Source organism: Nematolebias whitei, chromosome 9, assembly GCF_014905685.2.
Source record: "Nematolebias whitei isolate Nwh7 chromosome 9, NemWhi1, whole genome shotgun sequence".
In the NCBI taxonomy this organism is placed as follows: domain Eukaryota; kingdom Metazoa; phylum Chordata; class Actinopteri; order Cyprinodontiformes; family Rivulidae; genus Nematolebias; species Nematolebias whitei.
Genome location: NC_056506.1, coordinates 25705762 through 25722779, shown reverse-complemented (window position 1 = coordinate 25722779; position 17018 = coordinate 25705762). Strand labels below are relative to the sequence as shown.

Sequence of the window (17018 nt, the reverse complement as noted above, 5' to 3'; positions counted from 1 at the left end):
TTCCAAAAAATTAGAATATCATGAAAAAGTTGTTTAACTTCCATAATTCCATTCAAAAAGTTAATCTTTAATAGATGATAGATCCAGGGCCCACAGTTTAAACAATTTCAAGTATTTATTTGTTTATTTTTACATAATTTGGGCTTCCAGCTCATGAAACCCACAAAAACAGGATTTCAACAAATTAGAACACCGTAGAGAATGTTAGAATGAGAATGCCCAAATGTTGCAGGACATGAATGTTTTAATCTGATTGTGACACTAATCATCTACTAAACTCAAAGCACCTGCACAGGTTTCCCCAGGTGTCATTAAAATGCTTCAGTTTGGTTCAGTTGTCTCAGTTCGGGCCCTGTGATGGACTTGTTGTGACCCGTCCAGTGTGTACCCCACCCCTCACACAGTGATTGCTGGACATGGGCACCGGCGACCCCCGTGACCCAAAATGGAAGAAGCGGGTAAAGGATAATGGATGGATGGATGTCTCAATTCGGTTCAATATGGGGAAGACTGCAGACATAATAACTGGCTAGAAGACCATCATTGATACCCTCTATAGGATGGGTGAGCCACCAAAGTTCATAGCTGAGGAGGCTGGCTGTTCACAGAGTGCTGTGTCCAAGCATATCAATGGAAAGTCTAGTGGAAGGGCAAAATGTGTCAGGAGAAGATGCACCAGCTAAAGAGTTGACCGTGGGCTTCAGTGGATTATCAAACAGAGAAGATTCCAGAATCTGGCAGAGATTCAGAAAGAGTGGAATGAGGCGGGAGTCACAACTTCAAAAACCACCACATTCAGAAGCATCCGGGAGATGGACTACAACTGTCGGGTTCCTCGGTTCTCTTTTCCGATGAAAGTAAAGTGTGCCTTTCATTTGGAAATCAAGGTCCAAGGAGGAAGAAGGGTGAGGAACAGAACCATACTGCTTGAGGTCCAGTGTGAAATATCCACAGTCAGTCATGATTTGGGGTGCAATTACCACTGGTAATATCGACCCCTGGGGCACCCCATATTTCAGAGGAGACACAGAGGAGGAATGCTGTTGTCACAGGGACATACAAGAGATTTTAATGTGTTAAAAGTCCATGCAGTTTGTGGCAGTTGGAGGATTGATAAGAAACTACATTTTGCAGTTTTAACAGTTCTGATAATTAGCAAGTCTGTCTCTAAGTATTTGCATAGAAACCTAAAGATGAACCTTCCTCCACCGGCGCTCGGCACGCCTGCACTTGTGGCTGAGTTTGCATGTGCGTTCATTTAACCAGGGTTGTGTCTTTGGCTTTGATCGCTTCAGCCTAAGTGAGGCTATTGAGTCCAAAGCCTCCGTACAGGTTTCATTAAAATAGGAATTGGTGTAGGGCTGAGCCATATCATATTGTACCAGTTTGAAGAAGTGGTCTACTATAATTCAGGGAATAGGACTGTGGAGTGGGCTGAAGGATGATGTTAAAACTGCCAGATCTATGTACATATTCAAGAAAATGTTAAAAGTTAGTTTTCTGAAGGAATATGGAAAAGTATGTGTATCTGTATCTATACAAATTTGTTTGATGTTGTTTTTAATGGGCTTTGATTTTTTTGTAAATTACTTTTGTATGAATATATTCTGGGAAAAAAGGGGCAGATAATTTATTCTTCTGCTACCTTTCATTTAATTTTTTGATTGTGTATATATATTTTTTGTTTTCTATTGTGTGTGTGTGTATATAGTTTTGTTTTTAATGAAATAAATAAAATTCTAAATAAATATCGTTCACGATAATACTAGTTAAAAAAAAGCTTGCCTGGGAAAATAAATTATATCCTGATATGCTAATTTCATGACGTAAATACGTCAGTGTTTCCCCTAGAATTATACAAGGGGCGGCACGTGCCCCGCCCTCTTAACACAATCGAGCGCACCAAATTACCCAAATGGGTATCTCTGCAGACAAAAACGGAAGGCGTAACCTGACATTACCTGTCTAAATAAAGGTTGAAGGAATGAATAACGCTAATTAGCTGTGCGTAATACTAGCTAGCTAAAAAAAAAACAACGCGCGGCTCAGCTCCGTCTCTCCACCCAACTCTAAACTGTGGGTTCAGACAGTGCACAGCTCAGCTGTCTCTCTCTCCCCACAGCCTCGTTCTGGGCTGCCGGTACAAACACGTGCAGCTCAGCTGTGTCTCTTTAGTTCCACAATCCGTGGACCAAGAACTGAGTCAGGTGATGAAAGACAGAGCATCAGAGAAATGGATCATTCCTGCAGGAACAGAGGAAGCTGAAACACCACGAGCTTCAGGCTCAGCTGATCACCTTGTTGCAAGTTCTGGAAGTTATAGCTCATTTAAAGGAAACATATATTTTGTTGTATGTTACATTTATGCTCAACATATTTTAAGATTCATTTTATTTAGTATTTTTGGGAACTGCACCTGCACTTTAGTTTTGTGGTAGATTTTTTCATCTATATTTTGTGCAGACTATTTCAATCTAAATAACAGAAGGATCTTTTTTTTTTTTTATATACTTTGAGACTGAATACTTTACTAAATAAAGTAATTTCAGTAAAAGTAACCCTTGGATTTTTTTAGTTTTTATATAATACTGCAAACCCAACATGTTAAGTTTGGAATCTAGCTGTTTTTTTTTGTTTTTGTTACCTTTTTCCTTTTAGCCATCCTATTTGTTAAAAAAAAAAAAAAAAAAAAAAAAAAAAATATATATATATATATATATATAAAATATAAAAAAAACTGTAGTATGAGTTTTTATAACTGCTTATTGTTGTTGCTGTTGTCCATTGTTGTCATCATTCTTTGTTGAAATCAGGTCTCTCTTGTAAATGAGTCCTCGAGGCTCAATGGGATTTACCTGTATAAATAAAGGTTGATTGATTGATTGATAAGTTAATTTTGTCAAATGAATAACTAAGATTTCTGTTTTTTTTTATTTTTTGTTGTATCACAAAATGTATTATCGTCAGAATGCTCTGAAATATCACTATTATATTTGAGCCATATCGCCCACCTCTATTCTGGAGTAAAATTTTGCCAATCGGGATTATACGTTTCGCTAAAAATGTCAGAGAATAAAGACGCTGTCTGGGAATTTTTCATGCGTACTCGGTATGCCGAGGCACAGGGACTGATCACACTCTGGGACAGCGTGACAGAGAACAAGATAGCGAAGTGGTCAGAGAAATGTGTTTCACAGATCTCAGTCATGTTTACATTAACACCAAAGGACGGCACCAAGTCCAGGATGTGTCCTTTTTCATGTGTCACGCCCGACACCAACTGAGTCAGGTTAAGAGTCAATCATGTTTAAAAAGTCATTGGCCAGTGGTTTGGTTTTACAGCAGACATGGATATTGAAGTCCCCAACAATCAGAAAAGACTTGTCACAGTCTGTAAAATCATGAATGAAATATTTGTTAAATTTAGGTACACCAGAGCGTGCAGGACTGGGCTGTCAGAGTTAATCTGAAAAGTCTATAGCTCAAAGCTGGAGAAAGAGTCTGCCGGTACATGTCGACAGGTGTATCTAGATTTGTATACTGTTGCTAACCCCCCATCTATGCCCGTCATTCGAAGCGAGGCAGTTGGGAGGTAGAAGTTCTGAGAAAGGGGTAGACTCGCCAACTTGTAGCCAGATCTCCGTAAGCAGCATAAAATCCAGTTTGCGAGACATGAAGAAATCATTTAAAAGAAACGTGTTATTTGCTAGCAATCTAGCATTTAGTAGGCCCAGGTGTAGAGTGGTATCCTCACAGACAGGTTGGGAGCTGCGGCGCAATGGCTGGAGGCATCCAAAGTCCACAGTGTGGCATCCTCCTATGCACTTGTGCAGCAGGGCCCACAGAGGCAGATGGCGCAAACCGGCATCTAGGCACACGGGTGCTACAGGCTGGATCCACCGCAATCCATGCGCTCCTTGGGGCACAATCCCAGAAGTTGATCTCCGGTGGGCCCTGGCTCTCACCAGAGCACCTCCACGTTTTCACTTTTTCGCCCATGAACAGGAAAGCGCCACAGGTCAGCTGGCACGGAGATTAGATAAGGAGGGAGTCTGAATGTTTGATCCTCAAAGTTTTTGTTTAGGGATGACTCAAAGCGTCAATTTAGATCAATAAGAGCCTGTCGGTTATACACCAACAGTCCACAGATATCTTGGCACAATATATAAAACAATACAGCAATAAGCCACAAATTAGACAAGGTGGGTAGACGACTGCCGGTACACGCTGCGCCATCTTGCCACACACCACTGAGACCGATTCTATCTTCTCATCTTGTCTATAATTACTGCATATTATATTCCATCCTGATGGTTTTAAGGAGAGATTTAGGATGACTGTCAGTCTACAGATTAAGGGCTACATCTGGGTTTGAGCTTCGCTAGGTCCAAGGTTTGTAGGTACTCTGGCTGAAGTGTAATGATGCGAAGGTTCACCTGGGTAAGATGGAACTAAATCATTATGACCCTAAAAGGAAGCAGTACATTTTAAAACAGATCTTGGAAATGAATAGGGAGTCAATCTAAAGCTGCTAAGAGCTGGTAAATTTGGGTCACTTTATGAATTTGGGTAAACCTGAATTTTATCACTCACTAAAATGACACGTTTCACTTGAGTTACTTAACTGAACGGCTAACTAGCTATCTCTGATTAATCTTTCTACAATATGTTTTACAGATTCCCATCGTCCACATGTGTTGGAATTGGTCAGGTAAGTGTTTCTTAACATCGTGCATCTGTTCTTTCTAGTAACATAACAGAGTTTTGATTTGCTGCACACATGTTTTTCTAATAACTGCAGATGCTGGCCACCATCATAGTTCTGAGGACTGGGAAGATGTTGGGTGTTATCTCTTTCCCTGACATGGATTTAAGTATACCACACAAGGTGAAGAATGGAACGTTTTTAATTTCAGCCATTAAGCCACTGTTAGCTGTAGTCAGAAGTTTACATTCTCTCATCAAATATACGAATGCCCTTACAACTGAAAGGGATACGTGTTGTCATGATTGTATGTGCTCATACAATGACAAACTGTTCTCTGCATTCACCCCACCCCATGTGAGATACACCCCAGTGGAACAGCAAGCAGCTATTAAAGGGCCTGGGGTACAATTAAGTGTTGGGTCTATGTTAAAGCACTTTCCATGCTTTAAAAGCTCCCAAAAGAATAAGACAGCAAGTTCCAGTTGAAAAATTAGTGATTTAGCAGTTAATGCACAGGTTCTCTCATTTCAGCGACAAGAGTCAACATCCTCAAGGGACTCTATGTGATTTAGAATCTAAACATTCATCTTTTGAAAGTTTTACTGAGAAAAGTCAACCGTTTGTAGTCAGGGATCCCCTGTTTCGTAGATGATTGGTCTTAAACAGTCAATGTAGTTAATGAATACTTTGAAGACATCCCTGAAAGTATGCAAACCTTTTAATGGAAGCTAATATCGATATTTCTTCCTTTCAAAACAAAGTCATTTGTTCCGTTGAGAGAGGACTTGACAGTCTGCCAGAAAGCACTTTTGTGTTTACATCATTTTCTAATAGTAGTGAAAACTAAAAAAAAAAAAAAGTCCTGTTAAGGTAGAAAAAGTTCCATCAAAAATTATGTTTGCAAATTTTAAAAGAGAGGAAAAAAAATACTTCAAGACAGTAAGTTGGTGCCCTTGTTGCCATACCATTTGCAACCTTAAATAGCATGCTTGGCTTTTCTCCGGATACTCCAGTCCCTAGGTGTCAGTGAGTGTGTACGATTGTCTGTCTCTTTTGTCTCTGTGATGGACTTGCAGCCTGTCCAGGGTGTCCCTCGTATCTAGCACAGTGACAGCAGGATATGGGCACCAGTGACCCCTGTGACCTGAAAAAGAAGCAGCAGGTAAATAAATTGAAAGGGTGGAATAGCATGCTTGGCTTTTTTCCAGGTACTCTGGTTCCCCCCACAAAAATCAAACAAAAAAGCAAAAAAACATAACAGGCATGATAGTGACATGACCCTGTTTTAATGTGGTTGAATCCATGTGCTGGCAGTGGTCTGTCAGCCTGGTACAGTGATCCAGCTGCAGACACAGGAGACTCATTCCACTCCACCACCACTGCAAATGTATCCCACAGTCATAAAAATCACTTTTACCTGACATTGCAAAAAAAAAAAAAAACACTTAGTAATTCTGCTAGAATGTGCCTTCTTGTTTTTTTTTTTACCGGTCCCAAGCCCAGAAAAAAGAGGAGGGTTGAATGTAGAACTAGCAAAAAACAGTATTTAAAAATGACAACCCAAGTCACATGCAACACATTTAAGATATTGTCATCCCAATCAGTTACTCGTCACAACAAACATCAAAATAATAAACAGAGCAAAAAAGTTTTTGCAACATTTTCTGTGCCTTTTCTCCCAATTGTTCTGAATATCACAACTATTCTATCAAATATATGAACAATTAATTGAAAGTAAGTTTCTTTTGTTTGCTCCTTTCTTCCGGGATTGTCACAGTGTGTACTTGCATGAAGAATTTGGCAATTGTTTTACGCCAGATGCCCTTCCTGATGCAACTTGGGCTCAAACACACAACCTCAGGATTACAAGCCCACAGCACTGACCACCGAGCAACTTCAGACCCCAAATGAACAACTAATTGTGCACAGTCATAATCAGAGCAACAAATACAGACTATACTATTGAACTCCCTCACAAAATTGAGTTGCTACAATTTCAAAACATTTATCTTTAGACTATTTTTTCATTCAAAACATTTTAAACGTTTAGAAATTTCTTAAATTTTGAGGCCATAAATGAATAATTTTGCAAGGATTTTGTAGTAGTGATGGGAACGGCATTTTTTTAGTGTATTGAATCCCTAGAATCAGTTCATTAAAATGTTTTGTTCAAAAGATGCATTCACTGACTCCTTCAGTTCATGCAGTTTATTTGTGCAATATGTGAGTGAGTGAGTTTTTTTGAATGTCCAGAGGACCAGATTGAACTTTTTTGGATTTTTCTACCTGGATTATTGAGCATGCATCAGGATATTACTATTATTGTTATTATTATTAACTTTATTATTATTATGCCTTCTCTAGTGTCTAGAACTAGCTTCGCAGATAGCTAACAGTTGCTCCAATAAACACCCGGAAGGGTCTTGCTGTCTTGATATTTACCAAAGTGAAGATTGTAAAACTGTAACATATATGGATGGATAGATGGATGGATGGATGGATGAAGGAAGGAAGGAATTAATTAAATTAATTAATTAAATTAATTAATTAATTAAAATTAACTCTACTAAATTTGCCAAGAAAAATGTAAATATCAAACCCGCATGATACCAGAAACTCATTGGAGACAAACAACTTGTGGTTAAGGTGCAACTTGTTAGCCAACATTTAACCACATTTTGGGGGGCAGGAGGTTGCTTAGATTAGAGTCTGTATGTATAATTTATCCATCCATCCATCCATTATCTTCTGCTTATTCCGAAGTTGGGTCACGGGGGCAGCAGCTTGAGCAGGGAGGCCCAGACATCTCTTTCCACAGCCACTTCTTCCAGCTCTTCTGGGAGGATTCTAAGGCGTTTATAGGCCAACCGAGAGACATAGTCTCTCCAGTGTGTCTTGGGTCTTCTCCCAGTTGGACATGCCCGAAGCACCTCTCTAGGGAAGCGCCCATTCTTACCAGATGCCCAAATTACCTCAACTGGCTCCTCTCGACGTGGAGGAGTAGCGGTTCTACTCCGAGTCTCTCCCGAATAACTGAGCTTCTCACCCTGTCTCTAAGGGAGAGTCCAGCTACCATGCGGAGAAAACTCATTTCAACCGCCTGCATTCACGATCTCATTCTTTCAGTCACTATCCAGAGCTCATGACCATAGGTGAGGGTAGGAACGTAGACCGACGGGTAAACAGAGCTTTGCCTTACAGCTCAGCTCTCTCTTCACCACAACAGACCGGTACAGAGTCAGCAATACTGCAGATGCTGCACCAATCCATCTGTAAATCTCACGCTCCATTTTTCCCTCACTCATGAACAAAATCCCGAGATACTTGAACTCCTCCACTTGAGGCAGAACCTCGACCTGAAGAGAGCAATCCACCCTTTTCCGGTTGAGGACCATGGCCTCAGATTTGGAGGTGCTGATTCTCATCCTAGCCGTTTCACACTCGGCTGTGAACCGCTCCAGTGAGAGCTGAAGATCACAGCACGATGATGCCAACAGGATTGCATCATCTGCAAAGAGCAGAGATGGAATCCTGAGGCCACCAAACCGGAAACCCTCCGCCAGCTGGCTGCACCGAGAAATTCTGTCCATATAAGTTATGAACAGAATCGTGACAACGGGCAGCCCTGGATGAGTCCAACTACCACGCTGAAGGGGTCCGATTTATTTCCAGCAATGCGAACCAAACTCTCGCACCGCTTGTATAGGAACTGAACAGCCCATAACAACGGGCCTCTAATCCCATACTCGCGGAGCACCCCCCACAGTGTACCCCGAGGAACACGGTCGAATGCCTTCTCAAAAGTCCACCAAACACATGTAGACTGGATGGGCAAACTCCCATGACCCCTCAAGGACCCTAGTGAGGGTGAGGTCGCCAAAGTAGTTAAAAAGCTCCGAGGCGGCAAGGCTTCGGGAGTGGATGAGATTCACCCTGATTTCCTTAAGGCTCTGGATATTTTGGGGCTGTCTTGGCTGACACGCCTTTGCAACGTCGCATGGACATCAGGGGCAGTGCCACTGGACTGGGGTGGTGGTTCCCCTCTTCAAAAAGGGGGACCAGAGGGTGTGTTCCAATTATAGGGGCATCACTCTCCTTAGACTCCCTGGTAAGGTCTATTCGGGGGTACTGGAGAAGCGAGTCGGATCGTTGGTCGAACCTCAGATCAATGTGGGTTCCGTCCTGGCCGTGGAACACTGGATCAGCTCTTTACCCACGGTTATGGACGGATCAACCCCAAAGTCCCCCGACTCGGCTTCCTTCATGGAAGACGTGTTGGTGGGATTGAGAATGTCTGAGAAGTATTCCTTCCACCTCCCAACAACATCACTAGTTGAGGTCAACAACACCCCACCTTCACTGAACACAGTGTTAGTAAAGTGCTGCTTTCCCCTCCTCAGCCGTCTGATGGTTTGCCAGAATCTCCTCGGAGCCGACCGAGAGTCTCTATCCAAGGTCTCACTGAACTCCTCCCACATCCGAGCTTGTGCTTCAGCAACAGCCAAGGCTGCACACTGCTTGGCCCTCCGGTACTCCTCAGCTGCCTCTAGAGTCCCACTGGCCAACAAGACCCGATAGGACTCCTTCTTTAGCTTGACAGCCTCCATAACCCGAGGTGGATGACCACTGCGAGAAGCACTGACAACCTTGCGGCCACAGCTCAAGGCAGCTACCTCAACAAGCGAGGTGCGGAACATGGCCCACTCAGACTCAATGTCCCCCACCTCAGCTGGGATGTGCTTAAAGCTCTCCCAGAGGTGTGAGTTGAAGATCTCTCTGTCAGTTTCTTCTGCCAGATGTTCCCAGCAAACTCTCACTACATGTTTGGGTCTACCGGGTCTGTCCGGCATCTTCCCCGACCATCTGATCCAACTCACTACCAGGTAGTGATCAGTTGACAGCTCAGCTCCTCTCTTTACCCGAGTGTCCAAAACAAACGCCCGCAAATCAGATGACACGACTATGAAGTCGATCATCGATCTACGACCAAGGGCATCCTGGTGCCAAGTGCACTTATGGACACCCTTATGTTCGAACATGTTGTTTGTGATGGACAAACTATGACTAGCACAGAAGTCCAACAACAGAACACCGCTCGGGTTCAGATCAGAGAGGCCGTTCCTCCCAATCATGCCCCTCCAGGTCACACTGTCATTACCCACTTGGGCATTGAAGTCCCCCAGCAAAATAAAGGAGTCCCCAGCTGGCGCACCTTCCAGCACCTCTGCCAAGGACTCTAAGAAGGCCGGATACTCTGAACTACAGTTCAGCACGTAGGCACAAACAACTGTCAGAGCCCGTCCCCCCACCTGAAGGCGAAGGGAAGCCACCCTCTCATCTACCAGGGAAAACTCCAACACACAGGCACCAAGTCGGGGGGCTACAACCCTGATATACCCACACCAGCTCGACGCCTCTCACCCTGGGCAACTCCAGAGTAGAATAAGGTCCAACCCCTCTCAAGGAGATCAGTTCCAGAGCCCATGCTGTGCGTCGAGGTGAGCCCAACTATATGTAGTCAGTACCTCTCAACTTCGCGCACAAGCTCAGGCTCCTTCCCTGCCAGAGAGGTTACATTCCATGTCCCAAGAGCTAGCTTTGGTAAGCTAGGGTCAGAGCACCAAGGTCCCCACCTTCGGCCACTGCCCATAGCATCATGCACCCGAGTTTTATGGCCCTTCCTGCAGGTGGTGGGTCCACAGGAAGTGTATAATTTATATTCTTCACAAACTGCATATATACACACTAAAATTCATGTTTAAAAATATTGAAGTTCTAAGATCATTCCACCCTGAAAAATGAAAAGTTCAAATAAATCAATAAAAATCCAAATTGAATGGCGTTCATACTAACCATGGCTGAATGGAATCTTCTGACCACATCCAAAGTGTTTTACATGTGGCATTCTCTTCTAGATGTTCCCACTGCCTCTGTTGTATGTTGGGAATCAGATATCAGGGCTGTTTGGGACACAACGACTCAAGTGAGAGACCGTTCTCCCTTTTATATTCTGAGTATAAAGCACCAAACCTGACTGTTCTTTCTACCTCAGTTTACCAATGTTTACAGTTCTCAGGAGGTTCAGTATTTTTCTCACCATGGTGTTTGAGGGACTCCTGCTCAAGTATGTTAAGATTTACACCTCCACAATTTCTCTGCACATTCACTCAGATTGCTGCCTATAGAAGAAAGTTGTAACTTTTTAATTTTATTTTTTACAGAAAAACCTTCTCCACTTCCATTAAGATGACAGTGTTTACCATGATATTTGGTGCTTTCATCGCTGCTAGGTGAGATGGTTCCACATAAACAATAAATCAATTAATCACATAGTGAATGAAAATGATCAACCTCCTTTTTATTTACCGGCTTCATCGTTTCTTCATGTCTCTCTTTTTCTACTGAAGACACAGCTCAACTCAGGTGCTCTTCACCGACCCCTTCCTTTCTAGTTTCTCTTTAAAATATGTTCTAACTATCCAAAATCGCGTTTTTGGATCATTAAAAGCAGCTAAGCTACGAGCTAAGCTAACAGGCCGACCTCGGGAATAAACCTCCGTCTTGTCGTGCCCAAAATTCACGGTTCAAACCCGTGCCTTTGTGTAAAAAGTTGTTTTCTCTGCAAAAAGAAGCTGAGAACTTGTTGATTTTTTAAATTAAAAGATTTGTGTGAAAAATGCTATGCTAAAGAGCTCAAACCACCTAGTGTCCGCCATATCACCATGTCGGCCCATGTCAGGTCAAGGGCCCTCCCTCCCATTTTTCTTAAAGAGACACGCTGCACAACTATCCATCCTTTGGTTCAAACAGTCTTATACTGCCATCAGGTGGTCAAAAAAGTTACTACATTCCAAACAAATCAACATTTCTTCTAAAATTTGACAATTAAATTATTGTTAAATTTCAAACAATGTTATCGTGACAGCCCTAGTTCCACAGACTATCAACTCAGACTGTGTGCAATATTTTTCACTCTTTAACATGTTTTGTTTTTTCAGTGACGACTTAGCTTTTGACTTTGAAGGCTACTTATTCATAATGCTAAATAATGTTCTGACTGCAGCCAGCGGTGCTTATGTGAAGCAGAAACTTGACTCAAAAGTGAGTAAAGCAGCATGTCCCAAATCACTGTGCCTCAGTGACATGACACTGATCGTCACACTCTGTTGCTGCTGTTTCTGCAGGAGCTCGGTAAATATGGACTGCTGTATTACAATGCTCTGATCATGATTTTACCTACGCTGGCATACGCTCACTATTCAGGAGACCTACAGATGGTATGATTGGGAACACAAACCAGTCTGCATGATTCAGTGTCCATCAGTAGGAGTGAGTGCCACTGTGTGTGTGTGTGTGTGTGTGTGTGTGTGTGTGTGTGTGTGTGTGTGTGTGTGTGTGTGTGTGTGTGTGTGTGTGTGTGTGTGTGTGTGTGTGTGTGTGTGTGTGTGTGTGTGTGTGTGTGTGTGAACAGGGGCTGGAGTATAAAGGCTGGTCTGATCCCCTGTTTGTTGTGCAGTTTGTTCTCTCCTGTGTTATGGGGTAAAGTAGATGTCCAACTTTTGCTGATGTCATGTAATACACATTATGTAAGCTTTGTGTTCATTTCTTCTTCCATGTATTCCTACAGCTTTATTTTAATGTACTCCATCATGCTGTGCACACAGTGTAACTCAGCACTTACCACCTCCATCATAGGGTGTATAAAGGTAAGTCATTTAGCACTGGCAATGCTCTGTACAGGCTGGTAACTGATGGAAGCAGCTGTGTGCAGTTAGTTTTCTCCCTGATTTCTGCAGAATATCCTGGTCACATACATTGGAATGGTGTTTGGTGGAGACTACATATTCACCTGGACAAACTTTGTGGGTTTGAACATCAGGTAAGATGTCCTTGTCAATAATCCAGGTAGAAAAATCTAACAGGTTCTCTTGATGGATTGATAAAAAAAAAAAAAAAAGTTCAAACGTTTCGTCTTTTATCCAAAAGACTTTGTGAGTCTGTTTTTTGGACATTGCCATGCCGTCACCTGTCCTCTTCAAAATGACCAAAATATCCCTTTTCCTGCTTTCAGTGGCAGAGTTACCATACCATACCTTGTTATTTATAGAGCACTTAAAACAGCAACAAAGCCAACCAAAGTGCTGTACAGCAGAACAAACAAGCGAAGCACACAGCAAAAAAATAAAGTAAAATAAAAATATAGATACGAATGGAAGAATGGCTAACGTAGAATCCAGACAGGTTAAGAACAAATCACACTGTGTCAAAAGCTAGGGAATAAAAGTGGGTGAGAGAAGGAGCCTGCCTGACGTGTGGTAACTCATTCCACAGTCTTGGACCTGCAACAGAGAAAGCCCCGTCACCTCTGAGCTTACGACGGGTTCCTGGAACCAATAGAAGCATCTGATTCACTGACCTCAGAGAGCATGGTGGGACATATGGCTGCAGCAGATCAGCGAGATAAGAGGGGGCAGAACTGTTCAATGATTTAAAAACATACAGAAGGATTTTAAAATGAATTTGATAGTGAACAGGAAGCCAGTGAAGTGAGGCCAAAACTGGTGTAATGTGCTCTCTTTTGCATGTACTGGTTAAAAATCGGGCTGCTGCATCTGGGACCAGTTGTAAATGTACAATGGTCTGACTGATTCCAAACAAGTGTATTGCAGTAATCGAGCCTGGATGTTATGAACGCATATATTACTGTCTCAAGGTTTTTTTTTTTTGGACATTATGGGCTTCAGGTTAGACAGTCGCCTCAGCTGGAAAAAAACAAAACAAAACAGGATTGTTAAATCCTGTTTACATGACAGTTAAGTTTCATGGAAGGGTCCATTATCACTCCCAGATTTGTGACATTTTGTTTCTCTAACGGGGCTAGAGAGGAGAGGTCAATACTGTGGTTCTTGATCGTGCCATTAGGAGGAAACAACATGACTTCTGTCGTCTTCTCATTGAAACTTAAGAACTTTTGATATCCAGTCCGATGTCAGCCGGGCAGTCAAGAAGAGGTTGAATGGAACGTGCACCACTGTTCTTCAGAGGGAAGTAAATTTGACAATCAGCGTAGAAATTAAAGGGTATGTTATGTTTATGGAAAATAGCACCTACAGGTCCTTCTCAAAAAATTAGCATATTGTGATAAAGGTAATTATTTTCCATAATGTAATGATAAAAATGAAACTTTCATATATTTCAGATTCATTGCACACCAACTGAAATATTTCAGGTCTTTAATTGTTTTAATATTGATGATTATGGCATACAGCTCATGAAAACCCAAAATGCCTGTCCCAAAAAATTAGCATATCATGAAAAGTTCTCTAAACAAGCTATTAACCTAACCATCTGAATCAACGACGTAACTCTAAACACCTGCAAAAGATTCCTGAGGCTTTTAAAAACTCCCAGCCTTGTTCATTACTCAAAACCGCAATCATGGGTAAGACTGCCGACCTGCCTGCTGTCCAGAAGGCCATCATTGACACCCTCAAGCAAGAAGGTAAGACACAGAAAGAAATTGCTGAATGAATAGGCTGTTCCCAGAGTGCTGTATCAAGGCACCTCAGTGGGAAGTCTGTGGGAAGGGAAAAGTGTGGCAGAAAACGCTGCACAACGAGAAGAGGTGACCGGACCCTGAGGAGGATTGTGGAGAAGGGCCGATTCCAGACTTTGGGGGACCTACGGAAGCAGTGGACTGAGTCTGGAGTAGAAACATCCAGAGCCACCGTGCACAGGCGTGTGCAGGAAATGGGCTACAGGTGCCGCATTCCCCAGGTCAAGCCACTCTTGAACCAGAAACAGCGGCAGAAGCATCTCGCCTGGGACTGCTGCTGAGTGGTCCAAAGTTATGTTCTCTGATTACAGTAAATGTTGCACTTCCTTTGGAAATCAAGGTCCCAGAGTCTGGAGGAAGAGCGGAGACACAGAATTCACATTGCTTGAGGTCCAGTGTCAAGTTTCCACAGTCACTGGGGTGTCACGTCATCTGCTGGTGTTGGTCCACTGTGTTTTATCAAGGGCAGGGTCAATGCAGCTATCAGGAGATTTTGGAGCACTTCATGCTTCCATCTGCTGAAAAGCTTTATGGAGATGAAGATTTCATTTTTCAGCATGACCTGGCACCTGCTCACAGTGCCAAAACCACTGGTAAATGGTTTACTGACCATGGTATTACTGTGCTCAATTGGCCTGCCAACTCTCCTGACCTGAACTCCATAGAGAACCTGTGGGATATTGTGAAGAGAAAGTTGAAAGACGCAAGACCCAACACTCTGGATGAGCTTAAGACCGCTATCGAAGCATCCTGGGCCTCCATAACACCTCAGCAGTGCCACAGGCTGATTGCCGCCATGCCACGCCGCATTGAAGCAGTCATTCATGCAAAAGGATTCCCGACCAAGTATTGAGTGCATAACTGAACATGATTATTTGAAGGTTGGCGTTTTTTGTATTAAAAACACTTGTCTTTCATTGGTGGGATGAAATATGCTAATTTTTTGGGACAGGCATTTTGGGTTTTCATGAGCTGTATGCCATAATCATCAGTATTAAAACAATTAAAGACCTGAAATATTTCAGTTGGTGTGCAATGAATCTGAAATATATGAAAGTTTCATTTTTATCATTACATTATGGAAAATAATTACCTTTATCACAATATGCTAATTTTTTGAGAAGGACTTGTAGTGCAGGTACAAAGAAAAGAGAAGGGGACTGAGGATGGCCCCCTGTGGTTCCCCCCCCAACACACACAGAAGAGTTGCTGATGATGAACTAAAATCCTTAATGTTGACACAAGACATCAGAGAGTTAGTATCTCAACCATTTGAGGGCCGACCCTGTGATGCCCACCCACTGCTTGAGCCTAGAAATAAGGATCTCGTGGTCGATGGTGTCAAAAGCAGATGTAAGGTCCAGTAAGACGAGCACAAAATTACTTGCATCTGTGGCTTTGAAAATGAGTAAGAGTTGATTAAAATGTTCCAGAAAGTATATTTTAATTGCATCTAGAGTTTTGTGTTTAAACAGGTTGTGGGTCTTTGAAAACATTTTGCTCTTTGGTTTCTCCTCAGCATCGCTGGGAGCCTGGTCTACTCCTACATCACCTTCACACAGGAACACACCAGTAAGAGCAGATTTAAACACCTTCAGTCCAAAATCTTGAATTCCTGGAACTGTAATCTGACTTGAAATGTTTTGGATCATGTTGAACAGAAAAGGAGTAAATCGTGGAGTCCAGTCCTGATACTCGACGTACTTGGACGACATCGTTTTAATGTGTGTAATAATACTTTACAAATACAGTAACTTTTTTTACATAATTAAGAACTTTTGATTAAATATAAGAATGTTTGTATAAGAAATCAATAAAATATTTTTTATTCTAATTTGTAACTGAGTGTGGTTTTTTTTATTTATCTGTTTTTAATAAAAATCTTGACAACTCATTTTCATCAATACATTTATTAAACATGTTCAGTAAATCCTATGATGGCCGTTTGTGGAATACACTTCAGTTTTATTTGCCATCTTTGAAGGAGCAACAAACGTTACATGATCAGCACTGAGAAGAGTTTCTGTCCAAAGCTGCAGTACAAAGAGAAACATTAAAGCTGAATAGTTGCTGTACCAGAAGTTGCTTTAAAAAAAATCACACTTGTTGCTCTGAAGTTACCAACAGCTGAAACAAAGCACGGAAGGAGTTGTTTCAAACTGAAAGGAGCGGTACGAGCAAACAGAAGGTGTCTTTTCAGCAGGGAAACTCTCGTACTAAGAAACATTACAAGAAGTGGAAGTACTGTCAAACAACGGTAAAGAGGAATGGCTAGTTTTTATTACATCCATCTTGGAGAAACGTTAGCTAGGTTTACAAACATAAAACACAGGGAAGACCAGAAGATACAAACGTTTATGAGGAAAATTAACGGCTGAAGATAATAAATCTATAAAACTTTACATGTAAGATCGAACATTCTGTCTAGTACAAACCAAGCATCGAGTGACTCAGAAGATTCAAAACTAGAGGTGTACAGGACATCACTGATGTCAGCTGCTCTTCACAAACAAACCTGCAGGTTTATTTACTCTAACCAGACAACGAGCCGTGACAGGAAGGAGTGAAGAAGGTTCTGCTGGGCTCCACTCCTCGTCCATGGTGAGACAACGTGCAGCTGCAGTAAACCAGCACCGGCCCACTCCTGTTTGTGCATCTTTGTGACCAATCCAGTCCTTAACAGCAAACAAGTGGCTTCAACAGCCTATCATTAGATTTATTTTCTTTTTTTGGTGAAAAAATATAAATATCTAG

The 17018-nt window shown here is 42.1% G+C and overlaps 1 protein-coding gene across 1 annotated transcript in view; it reads left to right on the top strand.

The window, feature by feature from the left end:
- The window catches only part of LOC119414501 (UDP-N-acetylglucosamine/UDP-glucose/GDP-mannose transporter-like), a 16739-nt gene extending 728 nt beyond the window's left edge, over window positions 1–16011 (top strand). The window contains exons 2-13 of the mRNA XM_037681597.1: window positions 4678–4711; window positions 4802–4888; window positions 10624–10691; window positions 10761–10832; window positions 10930–10998; window positions 11707–11809; window positions 11893–11985; window positions 12180–12247; window positions 12336–12414; window positions 12505–12587; window positions 15784–15836; window positions 15926–16011. Coding sequence (XP_037537525.1) covers window positions 4678–4711; window positions 4802–4888; window positions 10624–10691; window positions 10761–10832; window positions 10930–10998; window positions 11707–11809; window positions 11893–11985; window positions 12180–12247; window positions 12336–12414; window positions 12505–12587; window positions 15784–15836; window positions 15926–15936 — 820 coding nt within the window. The 3' untranslated portion in view covers window positions 15937–16011. The remainder of the gene's footprint in view (window positions 1–4677; window positions 4712–4801; window positions 4889–10623; window positions 10692–10760; window positions 10833–10929; window positions 10999–11706; window positions 11810–11892; window positions 11986–12179; window positions 12248–12335; window positions 12415–12504; window positions 12588–15783; window positions 15837–15925) is intronic.
- Window positions 16012–17018: the final 1007 nt, after the last annotated feature.